The sequence below is a fragment of the Podarcis bocagei genome, assembly GCF_964188305.1.
Source record: "Podarcis bocagei genome assembly, chromosome: 1".
Classification (NCBI taxonomy): domain Eukaryota; kingdom Metazoa; phylum Chordata; class Lepidosauria; order Squamata; family Lacertidae; genus Podarcis; species Podarcis bocagei.
The window spans coordinates 113,092,127-113,107,377 of NC_138125.1; the positions used below are offsets into that span (position 1 = coordinate 113,092,127).

The 15,251-nt window shown below is 44.7% G+C and overlaps 1 protein-coding gene across 1 annotated transcript in view; it reads right to left on the minus strand.

Moving 5' to 3' along the window:
• Positions 1 to 13,341, minus strand: part of LOC308581647 (sodium channel protein type 1 subunit alpha-like) — a 49,997-nt gene extending 36,656 nt beyond the window's left edge. Inside the window, 10 exon segments of the mRNA XM_081184367.1 lie at positions 968 to 1,174; positions 2,457 to 2,598; positions 4,152 to 4,224; positions 5,717 to 5,953; positions 6,744 to 6,925; positions 6,927 to 7,025; positions 7,955 to 8,083; positions 9,232 to 9,326; positions 9,902 to 10,012; positions 12,360 to 13,341. Coding sequence (XP_081040493.1) covers positions 968 to 1,174; positions 2,457 to 2,598; positions 4,152 to 4,224; positions 5,717 to 5,953; positions 6,744 to 6,925; positions 6,927 to 7,025; positions 7,955 to 8,083; positions 9,232 to 9,326; positions 9,902 to 10,012; positions 12,360 to 12,632 — 1,548 coding nt within the window. The 5' untranslated portion in view covers positions 12,633 to 13,341.
• Positions 13,342 to 15,251: the final 1,910 nt, after the last annotated feature.

The following is a 15,251-nucleotide window of genomic DNA, read 5'->3' on the forward strand; positions in this document are numbered from 1 at the left end:
TACAGTACACACACAAACATATACATATACATATACATATACATATACATATACATATACATATACATATGAATGACAAATGAAGCTGGTTCATTGTTTATTGTCCCAAAAGAGGTTCCAATTTGCCGCTGTCAGAATCACCCCCCCAAAAATCGACACCCTGAGAAATTCACAGAGGTCCGCTGAAGAATATTCACTTGCCAATATTCATTTGCATGTTGAGGTGTAGAAATATATTTGAGGTGTAGAAATATATTTTCTGTTGAAAAGCACATCTAATAAGGAATGTATCCAAATGATTAACTGTAGGTGCCTGACTATACGCAATGTAGGAGCAGCTCACCCAGTGGGGCAGCAGAGCAGTAATAACCTCCTGGTAGTGGCATTGTTGCCGTTCACTGAGAGGGCAGAGATAGCAACAATTTGGGGGCACATCAGTGGAGCCAATCCAGTGCTCCCACCAGAGCACCCACACTGACTCTCTCTCTTCTAGTAAGTAGTAGGGACAATTCTGTAGGGAGGCTATTACTGCAGGTGCGCCACAGTGAAATTGTCAAGTATTTACGGTGGCGCAAGACACACTGTTGTTTCTGAGCTTACACCATTAACTTCAATTTTTCCAAATTGTATACTTAGTTTACTTAGCATTGCACTGGAATCACACTGCAAAGTCCCACTGGAAATCTGCACTGGAATCCCACTGCACAGGAATCCCACACAAATCCCACTGAAAATCAGCAGAGCTTTGTGCAACTGCTGTCCACCTGCTGTTAGGGTTATCCATTCATATATATTTTTGTAAAACATTTTCATCTTCTTCAGTTAAGTTGCATGCATGAACTCATTTGCACATGTTGCTTTTTGCCCAAGTACACGATGGAACTTCTGCAAGGAATCTCTGGGAAGTTATGCCTTCTATTCTCAAATTTGTGGGGAAATGCTGTACTAGCGCAAAAGTTTCCAGTACCTGGGCTTCTTCTTGTTGCCGTTTCAGTTGTTCCAGCATCTGCTGATATTCGGCCTCCTTCCTCTCTGCTTCTTCCATGGTGGCTTGGTTCTGCTCTTCGTAGGCCATGGCAACAACGGCCAGGATCAGGTTGATCAGGTAGAAAGAGCCCAGGAAAATCACCAGGACAAAAAAGATCATGTACGTTTTGCCAGCAGCACGCAGAGTCTGGGGAAATCATAGGCAATGTAGGTTACTGGATCAGTAAGACAACTGAAACTTACAAGTATGAGTGACTATGCCACACTCAGATTAGACTCAGTGGACTTAAGGTATGAAGGCAGCAAGGCTAACCCTGCTTATCTGGGAGTAAGCCCCACTGAATTCAACAGGGCTGACTTCTGAGTAGGCATGGTTAGGATTGTGATGTTACTTAAGTAAGTTACCAAGCATCCCCCCTGAAATCTGGTCTTAAGAGTTGTACAACCCTATGGAATATTGTGGAAGTGGGGAAGAGGCAAAATCGGGGGGGGGGGGTGCTTCTCTTCCCCTTCCACAGACTGGAACCTATGCTAGATTGCAGCCCTTTCTGCAAACAAAAGTAGCTCTTCCATCTTTCTTGGACGGGCTACACCAGAACCAACCCAAGTGTTCAGAAACACTTATGTGGTGGGGGTATTTGTAATATATTTGCAATACAGCACAGCTGCTTTGAACAACATTTCAGAATTACATTTCATTTACAACTTCCATTGACAAGTCCAGCCTTTCCTGTGCAGTCTGTGAGGTTCAGCCCTTTCTCTCGGAAAATAAATCTGGCTTTCAAATGCAGCAATTTGTCATTGCTGTTTTTAATTGAGTAAGCATTTCATAGAGGCAGGAACATAGAGAGACAGTGGCGTAGTGTGGGGCGGGGCGGGGCAGGGGACACCAGGACAGTTGCCCCAAGCACAAAATTGGGGTCGCAAAATTTTGACACCCGGTGCTGCCTCAATACAGCTGTGTGCTTCGATTTCTGGGCTCCGTTGAAAATGGCTTCTCCATGCGAACAAGGAAATGACCTCTCCAGACAATGGAGCAACTCTTCTTTTCTTATCTCTGCAGCTGCAAACTCCTAGGTGATGCAGATGCCTTAGGGGAAGCTGAATGTGCACGCGTACCCTATTTCCCGCCCTCCCTCCATCCATGCAGCCCCGGGTGCTGGCAACCCACACTACGCCACTGTAGAGAGCAGCCATCTTCTGAGTCAGACCATTGAGTTAAGCTCATTGTCCACACTGACTGGTGGAGGCTCTCCAATGTTTCAGGCAGGGTGTGAGCATGCGTCTTTCTCAGCCCTACATGTAGATGTTGTGGATTGGACCAGGGACTTTCTGCATGCAAAACAGATGGTCTACCGCTGTGCTATGGCCCTTCTCATAGGGATGGAAAGGTGTTTTTAAGGATGGGTAGTATTAGGCTTTCCCCTTATATATGGTATCAACAGAATTTGGTTTTGAGACCCTCTCACCAGCTGGTACAGGTTTTCCCAGTAGTCCTGAGTCATCAGCCGAAAGAGCGACAAGAAGGCCCAGCTGAAGGTATCAAAGCTTGTGTAGCCATAGTTGGGGTTTCGACCAGCTTTTACACATATATATCCTTCTGGGCACTGGCTGTGAAAGAAAGCAATGGAGGGGGAGGGGGAAAAGATGACTTGTTTCTGTATCGACATTCCACCTACTAAGCAGGGATGGAGAATTTCATAAAATCCAATGCTTTCAATTTTCCACCCTCTATTGTGTGTGCAGGGCGGTCCTAACCCTACCTGGTCAACTCCCCTAGCAATACCTCCCCAGCTGGGATTGGCTAACTGTCTGAGGTTAGACAGGAACCTCCAGGTATCCATCTTGGGGAGGCGAAGCCAGGCTGAACTGCTGGGGATCGTGTAGGATCAGGTGGCTGCGCCCCCCACAAAAAGCACCCCCCATTTGAGGTGGGGAGCGGTCATTGTAATACAGTTCTCAGTAAAAAGAAAAATAAAGCACCAAGATGCATTAAAGATGTGTATTTTAGCATAACGTAATTTAGAAACGTGTGCGTTGAGGTAAAATGCATATTTAACCGCACATTTTGTGACAAGGTACATCTTTAAATATGGATTTGAGTATGGGTTTTCTTTTTTAAAAAGATATTAACAGATTCATGCAGTAGCAGGCTGGGAGAGACTTGTGAATGAACACATGTGAAACAGGCAGAAGTAGATGAACTATCCATATCTGCTGCTACTACTACTACGTCAAATATATGCATATAGAACGGGCCGTGTTAGTCCATTTAAGTGTCTGAAAGAAAAGAGCAAAAGTAAAAAAAAACCCCAGCTCAAAACCACAACTGATGCTTGCAGAATAGAGATGTGCTATGGTGTGTGGTAATCCTTTTGGATGGGTTGGGAACCTAAGAAGCTGGGAACACAGGAAGCTCTGATACATCTAGCTCAGAACTGTCTACAATGAGTGGCAGCTGCTCTTCAGGGTTTCAGACAGGTCCTGCCCCAGCCCCCTGGAGATACCCAGGATTGAACCAGAGACCTTCTACCCTGCAAGGCAGATGCCCTGCCATCAAGCTGCAGCCCTTTCCCCAGAGGCTGCCACTGTCTAAATAGCAATGTTGCATCGCTTAGAACACACCACAGCACATTTCCATTGTCCGAGCATCAGTTTGAGACTTTGCCTCTCTTTTTTGTCGATTCCACCTTTGGGGGCTCCTCCTCCTCTCCTTTTTTTTTAAAAAAGAGGGGGACAAACCCTGGTTCAGTATGAACTAGGCTCCTGAGAGTATAAACAGTAAAAAAAATAGCTTATCACAGGACTCATATACATTTCTACAAAGAAATTGTGGGAAATAAACATTTGTGCTAAATCGAGTCCTTGTTAAACCCAAACATTACCAATGGCTTGAGTCACCCTCCCACAAGGGGGGAAACCCATTCCTCCCTCCAGCTTCCATTCTCCATGCTATTTTAATGTAATCCCACCCAATCCCCGAAAGTGGCTGTTTGGGGTGTGGAAGAGAAGGGCTCTGGACGGAAAGAGACAGCAGAGAAACCCAATTCCATTAACCTCATTCTGCTCACAGCTCTTAGGTTCTGAATTATGCCATTAGATTAGCCAGCTTCACTTGCATGATTAGCGGTGGCTTCCCCTTACACAATTTTACGCTTGCTTACCCAGCATCTGTGCCGTTACCACAAAGCAAGGGATCTGGTGATCCTTCCAAAGTATAAAAATGTTTTGTTTGTTCTAAGAAGGAAGGAAAGAGGCGGGGAGAGAAATATGTTACCTTCAGCTTTCATTCAAACGATTGCTTTAAAATGATAATCCAATGTAAAAGCTTGCGCAAGTCTGCTCACACCTTTTTCGGGTGTGGCAGCATTGTGGGACGGCAGAGGCTCCTCCTCCTCCCCGGCATCCTCAGAGCCCCATCCAGATAGGGGGCGTGGGCATATCAGAGGCCAGATCCTAGCCTGCATCTCAGATTGGCAAATGGGGATGCAGGCTAGGACATGAGCTGGGCCATGGGGCAGAGCCGACGGAGGAGGAAGCCTTCCCTCGGGTCTGCCCCCATGGCCATTTAAGCAGTGCTCACCAGGGGGGTCCTACTGGCCCCAGGGGTCTGCCTGGTGTCAACAGGCAAGGAGTTCCAAAGTGTGGATGCTAAGATGATCGGTTTCTTACAAACGTGCAAGAGTGTACTTACTATATGGCACCTATAATGGTGCCAGTTCTGCAGATCGAAGTGGCTGAATGGACATACATGGGGCAAAGCAATCTCACAAGTAAACTGGCCCCAACTCGTTAAGGGCTTTAAATACTATTTAGTTACAGCTCAAACTCTACCCAGTAGCGAATCAGCATCCTGTGCAGGTCTCTTCAGCAGAGGTGATATATATACTCTGGCAGGGTCTCACTCCTGTCAGCAAGCGTGCTACAGCACTCTTCACCAACAGCAGCTTCCAGATCAAGCACAAGGGACGTCCCGTGTATATGTCCCCCACACTTGAGATGTCAGTATTTGGAGCTCTGCTACCCAGTAATCAAGAAAGGATTCCTAAGCTAGTAAAAGCAGTTTCTTAGCATTTGTAGCAAGGCAAGGCACAGAACCCAGGCAGTATACATTTCATTTTGGGCCCAAGCACCAAATGAACAAAGCAGTGCTGGCTCTAGGTCTTTTTTGCGGCTGGGGGTGAGGGTGAGGGATATAAGTGAGTTTTGGCAAGATCCCTGCAGTGGTGTCACCCACGGCGAAAGTGCCAGGCCAGGGGAGGCTGCTCATCCTTCTCTTCACTGCTGACACTGTTTGCCTGCTTAAAGGTGCTGCAAATGTTTTGATGGTGTTTTACCAGTTTTAAGGTGGTACACCACCTTGATATTTTATGAGACGGGAGTATAGAAATACTAGATACGACGGACAGATACAGAGAGCAGATTCATAGAAAAGAAAAGGAGTTTCAACAGCATGGGTAGAAGGTTCCAGAAATAAGCAATAGGCCACCTGTTAGGGCTTGTGTCCTCCTGGCAGGTGCCTAACAATGCTTACCCACATAGGTTGGTTCTCTGAACTCTCAGCAGTTCATCCTGCTCAACTCTTAATTTCTGAATGATGCCTATTATGACTTGTTATTATTATTATTATTATTGCCCAAGAATGCAAGTTGTCTGCATTCACGGCAGCGCCTTGGTTTGTATCCAGGTGTCCGCACTGGACCACAGAGGCCCTTTCAGTAAACCTCACCTGTGTCACCAATGTATTTATCCCAGTCGATTATTCCTGCATTGTAGTATTGTGCAAAGTACGGTTCTTCAGCAGAATCGTTACTTAGGGGCCAAAGCAAACATTTTTGCCTCAGGTGGCCCATGAACAGTTGCAACCCTATTAGTGCAAATACACTCAGGCAGAACACGGTCAAGATCATGACATCCGAGAGTTTCTTCACTGACTGAATTAGGGCCCCCACAATGGTCTTCAGACCTAAAAGGAGAGAAGAATGTGGAATCACAATATCCAACTCATTGTTTTAGGTGTTGAGTAGTTAAATATGGTTGTATGGCTCCTGAAATTTAAAAATGTCATGCAGGCAGCTCCTAGATGAAAGAAGCTATTATTTTTGTCATGAGGTAAAAAGAGAAAGCCCCTTTACCTCATGAAAAATGGTTCCGAATGTAAAATTGCAAATGGAAATGAAAAGCAGTCTATACTAGCCATTTAAAAGCTGGTGACATGGTTATTCATGCTTTGTATCAATCTCATGTAAAGAAAAAAGGTACTGATTGTACATTTTTTCACTCATGAAGCACACATCCTTTCAACCCATAAGACAGTTTGCTGAGGAAAGGTATTTTTTAAAGCAATACTTCATGCAATGCTCATGCTATTCTTTATCACCATATTGGCTTAATTTCTACTAGTGATTCAGCTTTCCAAATGCTGAAATTTTCCATCCCAAATTATTTCAATAAACGGCAAGGTTTATCTTAATATGAAAGCTGCAACTACTTTTCATATTGGTGTGGGAGAGAAAATTTAGTATTTTAATATGCAAAATACAAACTCTGTATACTGTCTCATGCAAGAATATGTTAAACTCAAAGGCTGACTTGCTTTTATTTTAATGTGAATTATTTTTTTTGGTAGCATCTAAAAATCTACATTCCTTAAAACAACAATAATACATGGTTAGCAGCAAAGCTTGTGCAAAGTCGCGTGACTTGCAGCTGTGGCAAATCTACAAGTCAGCCTCCGTGTTTAACCTAGCTCTCACCTGGAATGACTGATATTGTTTTCAATGCCCGAAGAACCCTGAATGTTCTCAACGCTGAGACATTGCCCAGGTCCACAAACTCTGTCACATATCTGCAATAGGGGAGTTCACACACAAACACAATGACAGGATAAAAAGGAACAGTTGGGACGCATGAGGGACCTAGCACTTTACACCACTTACTTCTTACCTGGGATTACAGAAATAGTTTTCAAAGCTCTCAACACTCTGAAAGCTCGAAGAGCTGAAACTTTGCCTAGGTCTACAAATTCTGTTATATACCTGTAGAATCAAATCACAGTTATTCAGCATCGAGGCAGATTTTACGCCACTTACCTAAAGATTTATTTAATCTACTTTTTTTTTTTTACAATTAAACAAGTTGTTTCCCCCCGCCCTGTGTTTGCCTTCAATGCAATCCTGGGCACATTTACCTGAGATTAAGACCCACAGTATTCAATGGAGCGTAATCCCAGGTAAGCATGCATAGGCTAGAAACCATTGCATTTCTTCTTTTTATATTTTCCTACCTTACCCACAAGACCCTAAAACTAGGGTGGGAAATTCAGCACCAAGTATCATGTTGGGAATACACAACAGTTTTGCTATTTGCCACAATATGCATCACTTTTAAAAGCTTATCTCTGAAACCAGAAAGGCTTGCCACATATTTTTAAAAAATAATAATAATGAAAGCATTTAAAGGATTATCCTAGGAGCAACCTTAGAGTATGCCTACTACTGTCAACTGTTGGATTGTTTCGACAAGAGGAACTATGCCAATTTCAAACATAAATTACTCAAATCTAAAGACAAGATTTGTAATTTTTATTTTCCAAAACATATCATTTTTTTGCACTGTTTCATAACAGTTCAAATACTGATACAGTCAAATCTCGGTTGTCGAACAAAATCCATTCTGGAAGCTCGTTCAGCTTCCGAAATGTTCAATAACCAAGGTGCGGCTTCTGATTGGCTGCAGGAGCTTCCTGCACTCAAGCGGAAACCGCGTCGGACGTTTGGCTTCCGAAAAATGTTCGAAAACCGGAACACTTCTGGGTCTTTAGCGTTTGGGAACTGAAACATTCCAAAATGGAGGCGTTTTGGAACCAAGTTTTGACTGTAACTGTTAAAGCTGTGACCCACACAAGTGGAACTCATTTCTGTAAAGTCTACTCAGATGACACACTAGGAAAATGCTGGATACTTACGCAAATGAAATGACAAGGAAATCCAGCCAGTTCCAGGGGTCTCGGAGGAAAGTAAAACTACCTATACAGAAACCTCTTGCAAAAATTTTAACGAGGGATTCAAATGTATAAATTCCAGTGAATGTGTATCTACAGGGGAGAGAGAAAAAATCCAAGCAAACTTTTCAATCTATAGGCTAGATCACAAATTATAAATACTTGTTCATTTATTTTTTAAGAATTATCTTTCTTTTTTTTGCACAATTATTAGAGAGAAGCTTGTAGCAGCCCATTATATGAATCTGATGTTCTTCATTGGCCATATCTGCTTTTCTTTCTCACACACCCATCTTCTTTCTATATCTGTGTTGTCATTAAAATGAAGATATTACTCATAAAATATACCAGTTTTTTTTTAATGGGAACACTGAAACTTTCATTACTGCAGAAGTGCAGACAGTCCCAGTCTTGCGGAGGGGGGGGGAGCAGGATATAATGAGGAGGAGGAAGAGGAGGATGCAGTTCTTAAGGAGTCATTAAGTCCTCATTAAGCATTGGTGGCCAGAGAGGCAGAGGTCAGAAATTAAGGTACAATGCTGGGGAAGTTTATAAACGTGATCAGAGGTTCAGGAGTTCAGATTCAATTCAATAAAGGGAAAATTATTACTTCCCTTTAGCTGAGTGCAGGGGGGAAAGCCTGATACATAACGAAGAAGTCTGAAAGAAGGACAAATGGCGATACAAGAGACCGAAATCCTTCATGCTTCAATATATTGGCAGCAAATTCCGCAAGTGCATTTTTGCTTCGCCAACATCCTCTCATCTCTACTGTTCTCCTTGGGGTTCTATAGGACTTGGTTCTCAATACACTAATAGAATCAAAGGACTGTGGAGCTGGAAAGGACCCTGAGGGCAATCTAGTCCACCCCCCCTGCAATGCAGGAATATCAACTAAAGCATCCATCCATCTCCTTTCCTCTTCACTCTTTTCCGGTGACCTCATTAATTCTCACAGACTCCGTTTCAGCTGCTGTGCTGATGAGTCTTATGTCTACTTTTCAATCTAACGGACTCCATAATTAATTTCAGGAATGTACAGTGGTACCTCGGGTTAAGAACTTGATTCGTTCCGGAGGTCTGTTCTTAACCTGAAACTGTTCTTAACTAGAGGCGTGCTATCGCTAATGGGGCCAAAGTCATTTGGCTCAATAAGTTCCTTCACCAGATTTAACCCAATGGTGCTACGCAGAGCATATTTAACCAAATGTCACTGGGAAGAAAACAAAGAATGCACTTACTCTACAGCCTTTGACCACTCAGGAGGATCTTTCAAGGTCATAAACACGCAGTTTGTCAGAATAGTGAACATGATGAAGATGCCGAATAATGTTGGCTTAAGTCAAGGAACACATGGCAAATGCTAAATAAGTTAGATCACCCAAATGCATATAATTTCTTATGAAACAGGCTTCTAAGTAAATATGAATTCATAAATTCCATCCAAGCAATATCTATAAATCCAAGATGAAAACGTTTAACGTCATAATATAGCATGAATTATGTGCTGCTAATTTATTTAGGGTGTTGTATTGTAATTGTGGCATCCCACTTGTGCAATGAACTTCCCATTCCTCTCCTATCACCTATAGACCTGTGCACCTCCAAAACCTGTTCCAGGGGATTGGGGCACACTCCAGAGCAGATTGGGAGGCTGCAAAGGGAGAGCAGAGGAAGGGTAAGTCCCATTGTGTCTGCTGGCATGACGTTGGATCTTGACCACAGAATTCTACTTCTCCTGAAGTTCAACCAAGTGATTTCATCAAAACATTTTGTGTTCACTTCAATGGTGAAATTAAGAAAAAATAAAACCACATCCAACTATTAAAATAGCCTCATGCTACTACTGAGTTTCTCAAAGAAGTGCTTTAAACAAGTATTATGTAGAAGAAAAAAAGGATATGAATGAACCAAAATCTTTATAGAAATTCTTCTAAGTATACTGAAAGGACTTAACATGTACAAGGCAGGTGTGGCGTTGAATCTGTAAATGGTCTTCCCTTTATTCAATACTATAAATGTCTGAAAAGAGGGAAAATACACACATGTAAAAGCAGGATTATAATAACGTTCGAGGAGATCTTAAAATGAAAAAAAAAAAGACAATTTCATTTCCTGTGGTTTACTCTCAGGCCCAGTTCCAACATCTACAGGTAACCATGGTTTCTAATTATGAGTTGGTACCAAAGTGAACAGTGGGCTTGTCCACTATCCCATCCCCTCCTATTTTATGAATGAAGGGATTTTTTTTGTGTGTGTCTCATGTCTCCTCATCTTGGGGGGTGGGCAGGCCAGTCTTGATTCACCAGAGCTTCCAGTTTGGCTCACAGGGCTATTTTGTGAAGCCATGGCTATCTGTCAAACAGGTGATGTCACCCTGATTGGCAGGATATGTCAGTCAATGGGTGGGACTTGATGGGCAAAGTCAATCCATGAAGAAAGAAGGATTGAACTCCCCCAACCCTTAACCCCAGTACTTCCACTCATGTTTTCACACAGCCTCAACTTTCCTGTCATGTCGCTGCTACCAGGAAGCCATTGCTGCAGCTCTGCCCTATCACATGAGCTGTTCCTGCCTCTGATTTGTAAAGGAGGAGCGAAAGCGGCAGCAGAAATCAGATTATTATTTTTAGCAGAAAATCCATATTTTGTACTACAACTTCGTATTACAACTAAGCGGGGCCTCACCGTGTGAAGATTTAAGTTATAGGTTCCCGGAATGTTGTGCACTGGTTATCACAGAAATGCCAAAAGGACATGAATGCTGTCCCAACACTTATAGCCCTGCCAGATTAAATGAAATACCAACATATCCCATACAGCAAATGATGCATGAATATTCAGTTAGTTCTGGGGTGGGATTTAGTCACTGAAGCAACAGCAGAAGAGTTGTCCAGCATTTAATATCTTATCTGGACAGGGATAGCCTAACTACTGTCTATGCTCTAGTAACCTCAAGGTTAGATTACTGCAATCCGTTATATCTAGGGCTGCCTCTGAAGACGGTTCAGAAACTTCAGCTGGTGCAGAACTCAGTGGCCAGGTTGCTCACCGGGGCAGGACAGTTTGAGTATATTACACAGATCCTGGTCTGACTGCTCTGGCTACCAATTAGTCTCCGGGCTAATTCAAAGTGCTGGTTTTGACCTATAAAGCCTTAAACGGCTCAGGACTGCAATACCTCAAGGACCACCTCTCTCCACATGAACCTACCCAGACCCTGAGATCATCTTCTGAGGCCCTTCTTCATGTGCCTCCTCCACAAAAGGTCCAGAGGATGGCAACAAGAGAAATGGCCTTTTCCACAGTGGCTCCCCATTTGTGGAATGCTCTCCCCAGGGAGGTTTGCCTGGCGCCTTCATTATATACCTCTAGGTGCCAGGCAACAACTTTCCTCTTTAACCAGGCGTTTGGCTGATTGACATCCAACACCCTTTTAAAATGTGTTGGGGAGGAGAGGTTTATTGGATTGCTTTTGCTTTTATTATGTATTTTGTACTTTTATATTGTGAGTTTATGTTGCAACTGCCCTGAGACTTGTGGCCAATGTCCCCCCCCCAAAAAAAAAAACATATTTAGGGGTACTCTCATTTTCCTACTCATATTGAAATACTGCCCCTCAATGAGGCCAAACCTAGATTCACAAAATATCCCCCTGCGTACCCCCAGAAAAAAACACTGCTTGTGGGTATATGTCAGTAGTAGTAGTAGTAGTAGTAGTAGTAGTAGTAATAATAATAATAATAATAATAATAATAATAATAATAATAATAATAAATTTTATGTATACCCTGCCCTCCCTGGCCAGAGCCGGGTTCAGGGTGGCTAACACCAGTAAAATTACAATAGAAACATAATGGGGGGGGGGACCCAATTTAAAATCCAGGTTGAAATGCAATTTAAAATGCAGCCTCATTTTAAAAGTAGCCCGTAGATCAAAACCATAAGGGGGGGAAACATAAGGGTCAGACTGAGTCCAAACCAAAGGCCAGGTGGAACAGCTCTGTCTTGCAGGCCCTGCGGAAAGATGTCAAGTCCTACAGGGCCCTAGTCTCTTGTGACAGAGCGTTCCACCAAGTCAGGGCCAGTACTAAAAAGGCCCTGGCCCTAGTTGAAACTAATCTAACCACCTTGGGACTTGGGACCTCCATGGTGTTGTCATCTGTGGACCTTAAGGTCCTCCACGGGGCATACCAGGAGAGGCAGTCTCGTAGGTACGTGGGTCCTAGGCCCCTAGTATACAAATTTTAACAACAACAGACATTTGGCGATAACGCACTATGATCAAATATACCTTTACTTGTGTACATTGTACAGCTCCGGGACCTGAGAAACCATGTTGAAGGCTTTGGTCTTCATGAACACTTACTTTTTTATCTGCATAATAAGGATCCAGGTCTTCCAAGGGCTCCGACACCATTCCTGGGGGTACATCCCCATAAATAAAAGGCAAAGTCTTCCCTGCCTCCAAGTCATTGTTTGGCTTTGGCTTGTTTTCCTCACTGTCCTCATCCTTTTGCTCCTGATCAGTTTTCTGTTTGGCTTCTTCGTCAGCAATCCTTTGCTCAATTGCCGCAAGGGACTCCCGCGTGAATCGGAAGAAGCAGTCGGGTCCTGGCGGTGCGAGGTGTGCCTGTGCCATCTTTTCATTCTGCAAATGTTAATTACCTTTTAATTCTTAGGAAAGAATAACCTACAAGACAGAGACACACAAAAATAAAGTTAAAGGGAGGGGGGAGGCAGCAGCAATGTGAAAACAAACCCTAAATCACAAAAACTGAGTTACTTACAACAACGCCATTGAGATCCCACCCCCGCCAAATGAGATGAGACTTTTAAAGACCATTGAGAGTCAATGAGGCCTGGATGCTCAACTTCTAATTAACTTTTTCAGAAATCCCAAGCTAACATTTTCTTTTACTGAAACGATCCTTAGCAGGTACTTGCAGGATTGAGCTCAAGCAAGGACTTAAATCATTTGAAGTATATGGGCTGGTGCCATTTCTATCAGTGGGTTAGGAGAGCTGAAAATAATGCCAATATATTTCACATCTGGCAAGCCATGAAACCCTTTGGTTTCAGATAGTACAAGGGCAAAGTCTAAAAAGCCAAACTAAGCCTCCAGAATAGAGTATACACTTTCTGAGTTAATGCTAAATACATTACATCTGGTAAATGAGCCACCATAGCCACTAGAGGGCTGTGAAAATTTGTGTTCCAGGGTTTTTTAGACTCATCTACCCAGGTCTAAGCGGGTGGCACTGTAGTCTAAACCACAGAGCCTAGGACTTGCCGATCAGAAGGTCGCAGTTCAAATCCCCGCGACAGGGTGAGCTCCCGTTGCTCAGTCCCTGCTCCTGCCAACCTAGCAGTTCGAAAACACATCAAGTACAAGTAGATAAATAGGTACTGCTCTGGCGGGAAGGTAAACGGCGTTTCCGTGCACTGCTCTGGTTCGCCAGAAGCGGCTTAGTCACACTGGCCACATGACCCGGAAGCTGTACGCCGGCTCCCTCAGCCAGTAAAGTGAGATGAGCGCCGCAACCCCAGAGTCGGTCACGACTGGACCTCACGGTCAGGGGTCTCTTTACCTTTCCCTAGGTCAGTGTTTCCCAACCTTTTTTGGGCAAAGGCACACTTGTTTCATGAAAAAAATCTCGAGGCACACCACCATGCCAGATGGGGAAAGGTCACTTTTTACTTATGTAAAAAAAAAAAAAAAATAGTAACAGCATAGAAGTTAATGGTTAGGCTAGCATCCCTCTTCCAAATATGCTAGGTTTTTATTTGCAGGGACTGTTCTACATGGGAAAGCATTCAGCACTGTCATTCTCCCATCTGCCATCTGAATTGGTACTATTCTGGGTCAACTTACTCTGCTGCATGTGTAGGTGAAAATGGCACCAAGTGTGGGGGGTTTTGGCCCTCTCTGAAGTGCTTCTCTGCAAGATATGGTAGGGTGTGTTACACAAGTAAACACTTGGAGGGTATGATAAAGAGAGCATTCCAAGAGTGACTTGGGATGCTATGAAGATGCTGCAAAAGTGGGCATGTGATTATTGCACGCCTTAAGCTAATGCTGAATACCCAAGAGTGTACAACTGGACTGCTGAATCCTAACTGGGTGTACTGAAAAGATGCTGGATGAGACCCAGACCAATAGTACCTGCAAAAGCAGCGTTATTAAAAGCAGCTTTCCCTTTGAACATCTCTTTGTTCAAAGTGCATCTGAAAGCCTAATGACCCACTGGTTCCTTAGCAGTGAGCTTTAATGCAAGGATTTTGATGTTAATCCATGGATCAGATGCGTGTGTGTGGATAATCGCATTGTTGGACAGTCCTTTCTGCCTGTTGGCCGTTAGCCAACGACCCCCTCCTCCGCCTGAATGAAATGTGCCCCGTGGGAGCGTTGGGACATCAGAACCACGAGTTATAGTTATAGGCACGTCCCAGGGCGAAGCAGGTTTGGAGGGAGGGGGGTGCCTAAGAAACCATCGACGGGGTTGGCGAGGCGGCGTTCAGACGGGGCTGCAAACAGCAGCTGTGTAGCCTGGCCATAGGAAAGGCGAGCAGCTCCTTTTATTTCCTCCCTCGCAGCTGATTCCCCTCTCTCCCGCCACCAGATTGTGAAAAGGCTCGGAATTCAGCCTGAGGAAAACCCCAAGTCCCCACATTTCTAGTTTCCCGCGCCCTTTAAAGGGCGATACGAGCCCCACGGCAGGCAGGCAGGCAGAGCTGGGAAGGGGGTTTCCAGGGGACACGGCAGCTCCTCGAAAGGCTTCTCTCAGCTGCGCTCAATCCTCCTCGGAGAGGATTTCCCCTCCGGTCCCATGCGTTCGTTTGGGGCATCGCTCCGGCTGCTCCCTCTCCCGCCGCGCAGGAGCGATGCCTCTCTCTGGCTCTCCCTCCGCGCAGGCTGAGGGAGGGAGGGAGGTGCGCGTGTGACCCGTCTCTGCTGGGAGACCAAACCCAGCGAGGCAGAGTCGCGCGGAGGCGCCCAGGCAGCGCTGCCGGCTGCGAGGAGGAGCGCCAGGCAGCAGCAGGAGGCGCGGCCTCTCCTCGCCGCCGCCGCCCCGCCTCTCGCCGCCCGACTCGCCCGCCTCCCTCCAGGCAACATCTCGCGGCACACGAGGCAACGTCTCACGGCACACTCGTGTGCCGCGGAACACTGGTTGGGAAACACTGCCCTAGGTATTATCTGAAACCAAAGGGGTGCATTGCTTGCCCAATGTGATTTTTCCCTCCAGCTTTTTTTTACCCA